General features: G+C 32.6%; 1 protein-coding gene across 1 annotated transcript; it reads left to right on the forward strand.

Moving 5' to 3' along the window:
• On the forward strand, positions 9,360–12,043 carry FAM46D (family with sequence similarity 46 member D). The gene has a single exon (XM_005673741.2). It carries the CDS (start codon positions 9,379–9,381, stop codon positions 10,549–10,551), a length of 1,173 nt encoding a protein of 390 aa, XP_005673798.1. The 5' UTR covers positions 9,360–9,378; the 3' UTR covers positions 10,552–12,043.

Here is a 15,791-nt window from a genome sequence, read left to right on the forward strand (position 1 = left end):
AACTTTCAGTCAAGATATTTATTTTGAGCAGATTATGTTTCCTTCTTAGAAAAGCTGATAAACACATTTAGATTATGGTATTTATAAAAAGAACTTCATAGGTTGTCCACAGAGCTTAGTGTTAGTAGTAGTTCTTATAGAGAATGAATTTCCTTTGAAATGTTATTCAACTACAATTAGAGTCAATTATTTTCTGTTTCCTTGTAAGCAAAGCCTCCAATTTAGTGGGGAAAAATAACTAAATAATCTCAATGAAAGTAAAAACTGGTTCTGTAAAATTGTTTAACTTCAGTTTTACTTTATACACTGTTCGAAATCTTCAGACCTCATATTTTTAAAATTTGAGTTAACATAGGCTTAAAAATTAGTTTGGCAGCCATAGAGAAATTGTTCTTATCAAGGTGTTGCAACTAAGATTTTTATTTAAAGATAGATTAGGATGAGGTCACTTTAAATATATCCGCCTATATTTTCTTACGTCTTGCTACTAGTTTCACCTGCCATATACAGGCATACCTCATTTTTAGGGTGCTTCACAGATACTCTGTTTCATTACAAATTGAAGATTTGTGACAACCGTGGTTCAAACAAGTGTATTGGCATCATTTTTCCAACAGAAATTTTTCACTTTGTGTCTCTATCAAATTTTGGTAATTCTCACACTATTCCAGACTTTTTCATTATTATTATATTTGTTTGGTGAGCTATGGTGAGGTCTAACGTTATTATAGTAATTATTTGGGGCACCAACAAACACACCCATATAAGACTGTGAACTTAAGTGTCATGTATGTTCTGACTGCTCCATCAACCAGCATTTTCCCCATCTCTCTTCTTCTCCTTGGGCCTTCCTATTCCCTGAGGCACAACAATATTGAAATTAGGCCAATTAATAACCTACAGTGACCTCTAAGTGTTCAAATGAAGAACCACACATCTCTCACTTTAAATCAAAAGCTTGAAATGATTAAGTTTAGTGAGGAAGGCAAGTAGGAAGCTCAGATAGGCTGAAATCTAGGCTTCTTAGACAAAACACCTATTTGTGAATGCAAAGGAAAAGTTCTTAAAATTTAAAATGCTTCTCCAATGAAAAATGCATAAGAAATCAAAACAGCCTTATTTCTGAAAGTTCTAGTGGTCTGGATCCCATTAAACAACATTTTCAGTGTAGATGAAACAGTCTTTTACTGAAAGAAGATGCCATCTATGACTTTTATAGCTAGAGAGGAGAGGTCAGTGCCTGTAAAGTTCCAAAGGACAAGGTGACTCTCTTGTTAGGGACTAATGCAGTTGGTGACCTTAAGTTGAAACCAGTGCTCATTTGCCATTCTGCTCCTAGGGTCCTTAAGAATTATGTTGAATCTACTCTGCCCTCAATATTTTAAGCCCACCATTTAAGCCTACCATTTAGGGAAAAAGTTTATTTACAAAATATTGTGATGGTCCCTGATGGAGATGTACAACGAGATTAATGGTGTTTTCATGCCTGTTAACACAACATCCATTTTGTAGTCCATGAATCAAGGACATATTTTTACTTTCATGTCTTGTTCTTTAAGAAATACATTTTTGGAGTTCCCGTTGTGGCGCAGTGGTTAATGAATCCGACTAGGAACCATGAGGTTGCGGGTTCGGTCCCTGCCCTTGCTCAGTGGGTTAAGGATCTGGCGTTGCCGTGAGCTGTGGTGTAGGTTGCAGATGCGGCTCGGATCCTGCGTTGCTGTGGCTCTGGCGTAGGCCGGTGGCTGCAGCTCTGATTCGACCCCTAGCCTGGGAACCTCCATATGCCGTGGGAGTGGCCCAAGAAATAGCAAAAAAAAAAAAAAGGAAACTGATAACTAAAACAATAAAAAAAAAAGAAATACATTTTGTCGGGTAGTAGTTGTCATAGATAGTGGTTCCTCTGATGGATCTGGGCAAAGTAAATAGAAAACCTTTTAGAAGAATTCACTATTCTAGATGCCATTAAAGACATTAATGATTCAGGGGAAGGGGTCAAAAAATCAATATTTAACAGGAGTTTGTAATAACCAAGCCTCATGGATGGCTTTGAGGCATTCAGATTTCAGCAAGAGAACTGTAGAAGTGGTGGAAATATCAAGAGAAACTGAATTATAAGTGGAGCCCAGAGATGTGACTGAATTGCTACAATCTCATTATAAAAGTTTAGTGTATGAGGAGGTCCTTCTTATGGATGAGCAAAGAGAGTGATTCCTTGAGGTGGAATCTACTCTTGAGGAAGATACTAAGACTGTTGAAATGACACCAAAGGATTTAGACAATTACATTAACATAGTTGATAAAAAAGTGGCAGAGTCTGAGAGAATTGACCCTAATTTTGAAAGAAGTTCTGTAGCAGGTAAAATGCTATCAATCAGCATTGCATGCTACAGAGAAATTGTTCATGATAGGAAGAGTCAATTGATATTGCAAACTTCACTGTCTTAAGAAATTGCCACAGGCACCCCAACCTTCAGCAATCACCCTGGGTCAGTCAGCAACCACCAACACTGGGGCAAAACCCTCCACTGGCAAAAAGATTATGATTCACTGAAGGATGAGGTGATGAATAGGATCTTTTAGCAAAAATAATTTTTAATTAATGTATTTCATTGTTTTTTAGACAGTGCTATTGCACACCTTAATAGACTACACTGTAAACATAACCTTTATATGCACTGGGAAACCAGAAAATTTAGGTGACTCACTATTGCAATATTTGCTTTATTGTAGTGTTCTGGAACCAAACCTGCAGTGTCTCTGAAGTATGCCTGTAATCTTAAATATTCTATGACATCATCTGTATGTGAAGCTATCTGTTCTAATTTAGTGGCCATTCTAGGCATTGCTTTAAGATTATATAGGTAGATGTAGTAGGCATTCAGCAAACGAAATATCCATAGTTACTGCAGACTCAAAGTAGCCGAGATATATCAGTAAATTATTAATATGTAGTGATAACTGCAAAATGCTCATGTCTTTCAAGGCAAAGTGAGTTAAAAGTGTGTTCATTTTCAATCTCAGTCCTATCAGTATTATGAATATAAGAAACAGACTTCCACTTTTAATTTGCATTCTCTGTAGTCAGGCAACCAAATCACTGGAGATCTCTGTTGTTACAGAGATCACTTTTATCCCATTAGGAGCAATTCACTTACTTTGCCTTTCACTGCTTATATTATCTCTGACTGGCATCATGCTCTTTGGGTTAGCACAATAAAAAAGCAAGAAACAAATTTTTCTGCTGGGAATTTTTTTAAGTGTTGAGAATTTTTTTTAAAAAATTAAATATGACTGATAAGATACTTTGGTTAAAAGGTTTATCTTATTCATTTCTGTATAGTTACTGCAATACTTTATTACTATTACAATTACTCCTATAGTCCCCAGCAGTTATTAAATCAAAAGAATATGGGTTGAGTAACCAACTGCCTGATTGACATCACAGCTTTATTTGTGAAAGGCAAAATGACAAAACAGTAGACATCTTACATTTTTCATCACAGAGCCAGACACAAACACTGAGCATGATCATTTATATGTTCATTGGCATCCAGATCAGATTTGAATGAGTCAAACATCAATAGGAATTTTCTCTTGGGTTAGTGTAATACTTCACTCTTTTCTTTTGACAGATTGAAAACAATGCAAGACATTTCTGTGAGATAATTACTGCTTGCGTCATGGAGTTTTTTTATTTAGTGCATTATAGTATTAATGTTGGCTAGGGTATTTCATTGTCCTATTGAATACAACATGGAAACATCAAAGTAATTTCATTTCTAATCATAATGTTTTCTTCTTGATATAAAAAATACTACTTTTTTTCTGAAATTGGTACCTGCATTTTTAAAAGGATAATGGTTGTTTGTGAGTAAGCCATATTTTAGTTAAATACTGCATTGTAATTTCTTACTATTCTCAGAGACATTAGCATTCTCTCTTGGAGACAATTGATGTGTGCCTAATTAAATATTCAGTATGTTTTTCCAGTCAGCAAATAATATTTTATATTTCTTTGGACTGATAATATGCATTGTGATCAAAATCCATTTGTCTATTTTTCTATATGTAGGTTTATGTGTACATATGTCTTAACTGTTACTAAAGCACAGGAGTCCATTTCCATATACAATAATTTATGATAGATAGTGGTTCTAGTTAGACTTATATTTTAGAATTCTTATACAAACTTTATAAATATTTTATATTAGCTTTAATATTTACTTGAGAAAATAATATTGGATTGTTAAAATATAAAAATAAAAAGCCTAGATGTTTAAAATAATGTATACTTTGACTAGAATTATCTGCATTATTTAATGTAATGCTTTAAATCAAATGGAAATGGCCAAATTGTGAGGGACTAGGTATTGCTATTGAAACTACTGTCCCTTTACTCTTCTTTCTTAGTTTCTTTTAGATTAGTGGTTCTTAAGTGTGGTTATCTTACCAGAAGCATCAACATCACCTGGGAAGTTTGTGGAAATGCAGATATTCAGGCCCTACCTCCTACCTAAATGAGAAACTCTGGAGTTCGGACTCAGAATTCTATGCTTTCTATGTTTATAGACTCTCCATGTAATCCTGATGTATGCTAAAATTATTTCTTCTGTCTTTCTCTCTGTTTGTATGTCTGTGTTTTATATATATAAATTTGTATGTCTGTTATATATATATATATATATACATATATAATTTGTAGGACTATTGGCCAGGAGTCATCAGATTACCTATATGTAACATTTATTAAATAACTCTCTTGTTACTTTCTTTTTTCTCCCTGCAGTTTTCCTGGTTGATTCCTGACTTTATTCAGTGATAAGATGAAAATTCCTGTCTTCACTGAAGGATTTTCTGAATCATCATATTAATTAAACTTTATTGCATCCTTGAAAGCAATCCTTCAAAAGTAAGTGCTAAGTCTTTTCTCTTTCTCTTTGAAAATACCATTCCAATATCAATACAAACATGAGGACAATGGCTCACTTCTTCTTGATTCCCCATATACTAATGGTAGAGGGACAATTATATTTTATTATACAGGTATCCATTCACAATCCTTTGTGAAATATTGGCTATTCACTTGTTTTGTCTTGCATTCCCAGGTGAATTTAACCAGTTGAATAATGGAAACCGCTTTGTTTTTATTTCAGTGTTTACTGGTTGGATACACTAATATTAGTTAAATTAGATGAAAAAACATGGTAACTTTAAGAATAAATAAATTGGAAGAAGGCAGAGAGTCAGAACAAGATTTATATGCTTTGTTAAAAGGCTAAACTACTGCCGATCTCCATATTTGGAGAATAATTAGAAATTTCAGATTTTATGCTTCTCTTTGGGTTTATGTGGCAAATTATTAAAGAATTCATACCTTGAATTTGAGCTTTTAGTCCACAGTTCATGCTCAATAAATACACTTCTGGTAACTAAGAACTGTACCATACCAAAGACAGAAATTTAAGCAATATGAATGGTTTTATTGGAGTTTTTTAACATTTAATATGATAGCCATCCAAAATTTATTTTAACCATGCTTTTTGGTTCAGCAACTCAAATTAAAATTTCCACAAGTTTTGTTATGTTTTTATCTTTTATATAAAGTATTTGATTCTGCTGTATGAGGTGTGACAGTTAAATGCTGAGCCAGAATCTACACATTATGATAAGTCATTATTTTAATATCATATTTGAAATTGTACTTATAGCATTATATTGATATTATACATTATGTGAAAATTAATAGTAGATGTGCCAAAGAAACAGCATTGCTCTCAAATCTTGATTATCCATGTAAACATGAGAGAAAGTGTGTAAGGATATCAAATATGTGACTAATATTTACTCCATTGTGACATATATTTCATTATATTTTGTGTTCTTATATATGTCTATTTGTGTGTATGTAACACAGATTTATTATCATCTATAGTAATGTGTGTATCACAGATGCATTTCCATAACTAGGAAAACTAAGGCTATTTTAAAAAATTCTAATTTGTGTTTCCTGTGCACGAAGCTGTAGAGGTGGTCAGTGAAATGGTAGCTCACAAATTTTTGGTTGTTAATAATGTGTTAATCCAATAGAAAAATAGCCTTGATTAAAAAAATAAGTTTATGTAGTTATGGATAAGGAAAGGTTAAAATACTCACTGGCTTTTAAAGCCCTGATTTTGACAGTTAAGTAATATTTTGCTCAATCAAGGACATGGTTTTCTCACATCCTAGCAAGATGGTGTCACTATTACCTTTTTTAACAAGAAATACCAGGCCTAAGATATTCTATATGTATATTCTTAAAGCTCTCTAGATAATTCTGAAGACCAGAAAGTTGAGTGTCATTAACAGAGGTAGTTAAGCAGCCACTGGATAGTTGTACAATTATGGTCCATTTTCCTACACTGTTTTGCTACTATAAAGTGAAGTTAAACTTTGGAGTTCTTTCTTTTCCTTGGAAGACTTTACTGTGATTCTGTCTGGGAAACAAAATTACATCCCTTCCCTTCCTCTAATATCTATGAGCAGATTCAAGATATAAGGAAAGACATGACTTCTTGATTTGAAAGATACCTTTTTGATAAAAGACTCTTGCTTTCTGGCAATTAGATAGTTATCTTAGTCATATCTTTGAATGGTTTTATTTATACAGAAAGGTCCTAGAAACTTCTCTATGGAAAATCATTTGATAGCTTCAATAATATCAGTATACCAATGTAAATGATCTCCTTTATTTTCAGATCATTTGTGACTAGAAATATAAATTAAATGGGGATTGTAGGCCCAGGATTAGGCCATTGAATTTTTAACTTTTAACTATCAACACAGGAAATTTTCCATTAAGGAAAGAAAATTTTCATATGCAAGATATTTTGCATATTAAAAAGGAATTTTGAAACTTTTTGTCTATCAATTAAAATTGCACAGCTTACATGTGATGTTTCTAAAATATATATTAGGTAAATGATTAAAGTCCCTGAAGTCTTTACATGAGACCAGCCAATGTTATGAACTGTTTTTTTCTAGACTGAGAATTTGAGGATAATCATCTTTGTTAGCTTCAAATAATTCAGTGATAACTCCAGGAAAATAAATTAGAAAATAGGCATGCCAGTTCTTACTGCATAGTCTATCCTTCTTGTAGCCTCTTATTCTTTCCATTGTCCTAAGGACATGATACAGATCATTTCACTTGATGGATGGATTAACCAAAATCCAACAGGCTTATGTTTAGTCAATTCAGTTCTTTCCTCTTTAAGAATTGATTTGGATATTGACATAGCTTATAAAACTATATGAACATTAGCAACTGATGTGGCTTAAAATGAATGTGCCATTACACATTATGTGAACCATTTCATTACATAATAAAAATGCTCTTTAATTCATATTCATGGGGATTTCATATAGAAAAACAGAATAGGCTTAATTTTATTTTAAACCTATAAATTAAATTCTCAATCTGGAAAAAAATTGTTCATAACATTGGCTAGCTTCATGTAAAGACGTTAGGGAACTTAACCATTTACCTAATATATATTTTAGAAACATCACATGTAAGCTGTACAATTTTAATTGATATAGAAAAAGTTCCAAAATTCCTTTTTAATATACAAATATATTTTGCATATGGAAATTTTCCTTCCTTAATGGAAAATTTCCTGACAAAACCATATGAACATTAGCAACTGATGTGGCTTAAAATGAGTGGGCCACAACACCTTATGTGGGCCATTTCATCACATAATAATAGGCCAGCAGCTACAGCTCCGATTTGACCCCTAGCCTGGGAACCTCCATATGCCACAGGTGCGGCCCCCAAAAAGACAAAAGACAATAAATAAATAAATAAATAATCTTTAATTCATATTCATGGGGATTTCATATAGAAAAACAGGATAGGTCTAATTATATTTTTCCACTGACAGATTTGCCTGCTCAATTTGTCTTTTGCAAAATACTTGGACTGTCAAGACTGGTTCTTCAGGAATTCCTGTTGTGGCTCAGTGGGTTAAGAATCCAACTTGTATAAATGGGATGCAGGTTTAATCCCTGGCCTCGCTCAGTGGGTTAAAGGACCTGGTATTGCCAGAAGCTGCAAGCTATGGCGTAGGTTATAGATGCAGATTGTATCTGGTGTTGCTGTGGCTGTGGTATAGGCTCGCAGCTGCAGCTCCAATATGACCCCTAGCCTGGGAACTTCCATATGCCATGTGTGTGGCCCTAAAAAGAAAAAAAAAATCCTGGTTCTACAGATGTAAAATAAAATTATTCTATACTAGTTCTATACACTAAATTCTTAATATTTAGATTCTGTTCTAATTGCTCCCTAGATAACCAAAATATGAATACTGTCTGTACAAATCTGTCTTAAGGTTTGTATAAATTTTATGTCTGGAATTCAGGAAAGGATACCTCAAAACTACATTTATAAGAAACTTTATTTACTAGATTTATTGCTTAGATAGCTTAATAGAGTATTTGAAGATCTATGTAATAACTATAATTATATTTAATTATATTAATATTGTTTATAATTTTAACATCCTAATATTACCTCAACTGTAAAATTTTCTAAGCATATCATAGTACATGTCTGCAGAGCAAAATTTTAAAACTCAAGAATCTTATGCTTTTATATATTCTTGCTCTCATTTTAGAGACAAATTTAGTAGTCTCATATGTTTTCTTTTTAATTTTAAAATAATATTCATTATTTCTTTAAACCAACATTTCTTTAAGGCTGTCAGGAACGTAGAAGAGGTGTTGCATTTTTCCTTATTCTCAAGCAATTCTAGGAATTTATACTCTAATAATGAACCTCAGTAATATTCTTTAAACTTAGAGCAGTAATATATATGAAAGTTAATAATAGAATACTCTGATGCTTTTGGTTTAAATGTGCTATATATTGCACTTAAACCTTATCCTATTCAGTCAACTGGGTCTAACACACACAGACAGAGCTATCTGATCTCACTTTAAATTCATGACAATTAACCTCAATTATGTACTATGATTATCTCATGAACAAAATTTATACCACTAAACAAATACACTCATTATAGTATTTACATGAGGAAAAACTGAGAAAGGCCACTGTTTCATATCAAAAATAATTACAACTTTAACAAATCCTTGAGAATGTCTGTTTACATACACCAATCAATGTAACATTTTTGACATAACCATCGTGGCTTTTTCACTTATAGATTTGAACACCATTAGATACATTGATAATTTACTCCCTAGTATTAGTTTATTTTTAAGGTATATTTTTTTAATTTTTCCATATGCTTTAGGTGTAACATTGATTTCAAAATGCTAATTTTCTTCTCAATACTTTGCTTCCTTTCTAGTTGATCATCTGACATCATAATGTCTGAAATCAGATTCAGCAATCTCACTTGGGATCAAGTTATGACACTGGATCAAGTGTTAAATGAAGTTATTCCAATTCATGGAAGGGGAAATTTCCCCACATTGGAGGTAAAACCAAAAGATATCATTCATGTTGTGAAAGATCAACTGATAGAGCAAGGAATTATTGTTAAAGATACCCGATTGAATGGTTCCACAGCAAGTTACATACTTGCAAGCCACAATGGAATCAGCTATAAGGATCTGGATGTTATTTTTGGTGTTGAGCTACCAAGTGATCAAGAATTTCAGGTTGTTAAGGATGTAGTTCTGGGTTGTTTGCTCGACTTTTTACCAAAAGGTGTAAAAAAGGAAAAAATCACCCTAAAGACTATGAAAGAGGCTTATGTGCAGAAGATGGTCAAAGTTTGCAATAAGCATGATCGTTGGAGTCTCATCTCTCTTTCAAATAATACTGGAAAGAATGTAGAGCTAAAGTTTGTGAATTCACTCAGACGACAATTTGAATTTAGTGTAGATTCCTTTCAAATTGTTTTGGATCCCATATTAGAGTTCTACAGTGACAAAAATGGTAAGCTAACCAAAGCATTCTATCCTGTTGTGGTAGCTGAAAGCATGTATGGAGACTTTCAAGAAGCAATGACACATTTGCAGTACAAGCTTATATCTACCAGAAAACCTGAAGAAATTAGAGGTGGTGGCCTTCTGAAGTACAGCAACTTGCTGGTTCGAAACTTTAAGCCAGCTTGTGAAGCAGAAATCAAGACCCTGGAACGTTATATGTGTTCTAGATTCTTCATTGATTTTCCTAATGTAGAAGAACAGCAAAAGAAGATTGAATCATACCTCCGCAACCATTTCATAGGTGAAGAAAAGAGCAAGTATGACTACCTCATGACCTTGCGTGGAGTTGTGAATGAAAGCACTGTTTGCCTCATGGGTCATGAAAGAAGACAGACCCTCAATATGATCACCCTTATGGCTTTAAAAGTACTTGGAGAACAGAATATCTTACCTAATACCGAAAATGTAACTTGCTTTTATCAGCCTGCTCCATACTTTGCTGCTGAGGGAGGGTACCCTGCTTATTACGTAACATCTGGACCACCACCTATTTTCTTTCAGCCATACCACCCACTGCACTTTCATGTGCCAAATGGTATGGTTTAAAAAAAACACAGCAGAAACTTCGCTTTAATTAAACACCTCTTAAAAGCAAGTTTCCAAATTCCATAAAATTTAAGATCTATATTTATTTTTATGCATTCGCCAACTATTTTTCATCAATTATAGTTTAAATCATCATAGTAAATACAATATCATCTGTGAACTGACCTCTTTAAATGATTTTCAGATTTTATTGATTAACTATATATAACAACTATCAGATGTGAACCGCTTAAAGTAATTTTCAAATCTGACTATGACTTTCAAACTTGCTGTGACAAATAAATTAGAGATGCCTGCATCTTTGGTTAAAATGTAAAAGAACAGACACATGTTTTAAAATACAGAGGTACAGTAAAGACAAATGTCAACATTTTTGTAACAATCGCTTTACTTTGTTACCTTTACTTCATTTTTTCCTAGTAAATAGTACCATTAATGAATTTTTAACACCTATCTAAAAATGTCTCATTTCAAAGACAACAGATTCAGAAGACATTAAAAGTCTGGACTGTGCAAGCATATATTTTGTTTCCCAATTGAATTGGTTAGATACAAAATACTACTACAGTTTGACGGAACACTGAAAAAATAATTCTGGAAAGTGTTTGACATTAGCAATTTATCAACTGTCAAATAAGTTGGTTAATTTATGGATCTGAAGAATAATACCATCAAGCTGGACAACCAGTACTGTGGCCACTTATACAGGCTTCTTCATTTTTCCCCAAACAACTTGAAAAGAATGAAAATGACCAACTCTAAATGTGAAAAGTTTTCTATCATTATCTGTTAAAAAGAGACTCTACATGTCAAATAGCAAAAAGAGATAAAGGTTTTAACCATGGCCTTTACCATTTTTATGGCCAATTTGACCAATATCTTAATACCTAGAGACATTCCGTGTTAGTAAGTGAAAATATTTTCATTATTATTAAATGAAGCTTGAAGTTTTTTTTTTCTTATTTTGCCCTTACCAAAGATCAGTTGCTAACCAGACACACAAGTGCCTACTCATATGTGTTTTTGCATAACGCTATGATTTATTCAACAATTGTATGTGTTCATCAGGTATCTGACTACTCACTATATCAAATATGCTGCTAGCAAATCTGCCAGTGGGATTAAAACAGTATTTTCTTCCTATAATGAAGAAAATAATCCATGACCAATATTACCTGGGATGACAGAAGGGGAGGAGCTCTCCTGAATGAATATAGATAAGATCATCAGAAATTTTCATTATTTTTACTTGCTTCTGATTTTTTATGAGTTTTCATCTCAGTTTTCATTGACCGTCACAATTTTCAATCAAAATGTGATCCAACAGCCATATTCTGAGAATTTTTCACTTACAGTGTTTAATCTGTCTTCTCTATGTTACAGTGTTGGACACAAGAAGTACACCAAAGATAGCATTTGCAAATAACCAATATTTCTGAGATGTTTTATACCACAATACCACTGGCCATCAGTATATTTTTAAAGAATTATATAAACATATATAAATACTATATATATTTCACATCCTTGAAGCTTTAAAACATTATATGGATTTGATTCCTTGCTTGGGACAAATAAAGAATGTATAAATGCTATATTAAAGAAAATTCAATAATCTATCAATGTAGTATATTGGCTAAAATTTATTAATCTTTGTGCCTTAATTATACTCTAGTTTTCAGTTAATGAGAATGATTACACACAAAACTAAAGGATTATATGCTATATTAACGGTATCAAAAATAATTCCAAAAGATACAAGAAAAGTGTTTAAGAATAAAAGAATTGTGATAGTTATGAGTCAGGTAAAGGTTCAATATTTTCCAGGGTAGCATATTATGCTAAATAGAAAAAATTTTAAATTATTTGGAAACATCTTGTCACTCATCTGATTAAAACTCCTTTCATTCAGTAGATCTATTATCTGAAAATATTCACCCAGCTTTAAAAATACGTTAAAGTGTATAATTGAGAAAAATTTTGAAGTTTTAAAGTTTGTGATGCTTTTCAAAATTATATTGACATATGAATACAGCAGTTCCATTTATAGAGGATTTTTTAGAAATAAATTAATTCTATAAATTAAATTCTATACATTAAAACAGGATTGGGAGGTATGTGGAACTGCAATTTAGTAAACATTCATATGAAGACCTTTTTGGCAAGGCTTAAAACCCAACATTTTAACCTGCTTTCAGACTCATTTTCTTTACAATGGTAAATACATGTAATGATATTTTGTTTTCAGTTCTGCTGTCATCTTAGTAGATATTTTATATGTTATAATGTTAAAATTTATATAATAAGTATTGGAAATTATATTGCTAATCCACTACTCCATTCATAAACATTTTTTCAACATGCATAACTGGAGACAGCTAATTTGTTAGGACATCAGCTCTTAAGTACTTTCTTAAGGAAACAGTTTTCCTTGAATTATTTTGAGTTTGAGCAAAAACACAATATTTAGAGTATATACTATCTGTAAACCAATCTAACACGTAAGAAGTGAACTTTAAGCTCAACACACTGCACTTTTTGTTTCGCTTTGCTTTAATACGGAGGAATGAGAAGTTATTTTTCACACAATTGTTGGTATAAGGTAGTGCTACATGAATTGTATTGCTGTTTGAAACAGCAACAGAAACTCCTTTTTGTTTAGTTTTAGCCCTTAAGAGAGCGGCAGAAATTTTACAGATAACTTTGTTGTATGTGTGCTTTTTACGACTCTTCAAAAAAAGCTCCCTATTCCAGAAAAAGAATACCATATTGATATCCCTCTCAGTACTTTAGGGCCTGAAAGTGCATAAATGGCTTTTCCAAGATTGAAGTATCTTGAGAGGACCCTCTTTGCCAAATTATCTCTTTCAGCTACAAGTTAAAAGTTATGGATTGACCAACCCTGTTAAATCCAATTCAAATAGTTTCATGATGATTTATGAAAATTCACTTTTTATAAATTCTAGACCAGTGATAGAATTTGAACTAGTCTTTAAAATTCTGATAAGTAGTTCATTTACCTTATATATAAAGTATTGACCAAGTCATACTTGGTTCTTTGGCTCAACTAGAGAACCCAGACGCCTAAGACTGAATTCTTGTTTTAGCACTGTGTGCTTCCCTGGAGCTCTCAGTGGGGGAGATTGGCTGCCATGAAAATGACAGTAGAGAGTGGTATGAGTGTTCATCACACTACTATCTTTTTCAGCAATTTCATTTTTATCATAGGATAACATTTAAAAAACCCACTTTTCTATGTAGAATGTGGTTTCAATCACAAATGAAAAAATAATATCTTCAACTTGTAAAACTAGAGTTAAAAAAGGAATTCCAAACATTTGTAGTAGTCACTTCTAAAATGTTCTCCTAAAATAAAAGCCAGTATTAGATAGCCATTGACATTTGAAATTTCTGTTTAAAAAATTTCTACAGCTTTTCACCTCTCCCCAATAAAATTTAATAGACAACCCAAATATATATTAGCAGATATCTGAATAAAGAGGATCGAAAATAATATTCTTTAAGCCTTACATGTGACCTATGGACAAAACGATGTCTACAAAAATTATTTTCTTTATGGTTTTGGGAGTTTTTTAGGGTAGCTTTGAGACACTTAAGATTAAATTCCTTCAAAAAGCAATGGCTGCACAGGCAGTGAACACCATAAAACTATTATATCATTTCAACTCCTCCAAATTTATTATCAGGTAAAATGCTTTCAGATAGTGTTAGCAAGTAAAAAATATAAATTATAACAGTTTTTAATGTGAAAAATCTACTTATTTTTAAAGCATCTAAATACATTTTTAAAATAAAAGGTACCATCTTCTTCTAACTAAATAATATATGTACTGAAGTAGAAACCATTCCAGGAAGGTTATCTGTTTTAGAAATATAAAGAACTATATTTAATGTACTGTTAATAGACTTACATGAACTTCAGTAATTATTTAGTCAAGGAGAGCACCTCTGTAGAAGGGATATACAAATTGTAATCCTGACAGTTTACAATGGACATATAGTCCATTTTTCTAAAAAGCAAGTTTTTTATAGCAATATTTTGATTTTATTTTTTTAATTGTAATAAATTTTTATTTCCCCAATACACTTCTTTTCTACTGTACAGCATGGTGACCCAGCTACAAAAACATGTATACATTTTTTTTCTCACATTATCATGCCCCATCATAAGTGACTAGACATAGTTCCCAGTACTACACAGCAGGATCTCATTGCTAACCCATTCCAAAGGCAATAGTTTGCATCTATTAACCCAAGGTACCCATCCACCCCACTCCCTCCCATCCCCCTTGGCAACCAAAAGTCTATTCTCCAAGCCGATGATTTTCTTTTCTGTGGAAAGGTTCATTTGTGCCATATATTAAACTCCAGATATGTGATATAATGTGGTATTTGTCTTTCTCTTTCTGACTTACTTCACTCAGGATGGGAGTCTCTAGTTCCATTCATGTTGCTACAAATGGCATTATTTCGTTCTTTTTTATGGCTGAGTAGCATTACATTGTGTATATTCTCCACATCTTCCTAATCCAGTCATCTGTCAATGGACATTTGGGTTGTTCCCATGTCTTGTCTATTATGAATAGTGCCACAATGAACATGTGGGTGCATTTGTCTCTTTTAAGGAAAGCATTGTCTGGATATATGCCCAAGAGTAGGATTTCTGGGTCATATGGTAGTTCTATGTATAGATTTCTAAGGTACCTCCATACTGTTCTCCATAGTGGTTGTACCAGCTTACATTCCCACCAACAGTGCAGGAAAGTTCCCTTTTCTCAACGCCCCCTCCAGCATTTCCTCCAGTTTTTCTTCCACATTTTCCTTATTTACTAAAATGACACCTCTCTGTACTCACAGTGATAAGATGCAAAAAAAAAAAGTGTAGGGGCAATTTATTACTCTTCATATTACCAAAAGAGAATATAACACTGTTCCAAGTTTAGTTTTTAGTGAGAGGATAGCCTGGAAATGTCAGAATTATTGACTAAGGTAGAATTAGGTCAGAAGACCGTCCCATTCTAGAGAATAAAGTTTTCAGATTTGCTTTGTGGAAAATCCAATTTTAAGATCTCTTATTTTTCAAAATATCTCTTTAGTAAGATACACTAACAATGCTATGATTCAAAGGCCTTGATTCTAGAAGTGAACATACACTTTTCAGTTCTTTAAGAACTCTGGAGTTCTAAAGCAACAACATGTGAAAAAATCACTTCTTACTG

Source organism: Sus scrofa, chromosome X (assembly GCF_000003025.6).
Source record: "Sus scrofa isolate TJ Tabasco breed Duroc chromosome X, Sscrofa11.1, whole genome shotgun sequence".
NCBI lineage: Eukaryota > Metazoa > Chordata > Mammalia > Artiodactyla > Suidae > Sus > Sus scrofa.

Bases quoted from the DNA above. Each gene is read 5' to 3' on its own strand.
- FAM46D (XM_005673741.2), top strand. From the start codon at position 9,379: ATGTCTGAAATCAGATTCAGCAATCTCACTTGGGATCAAGTTATGACA.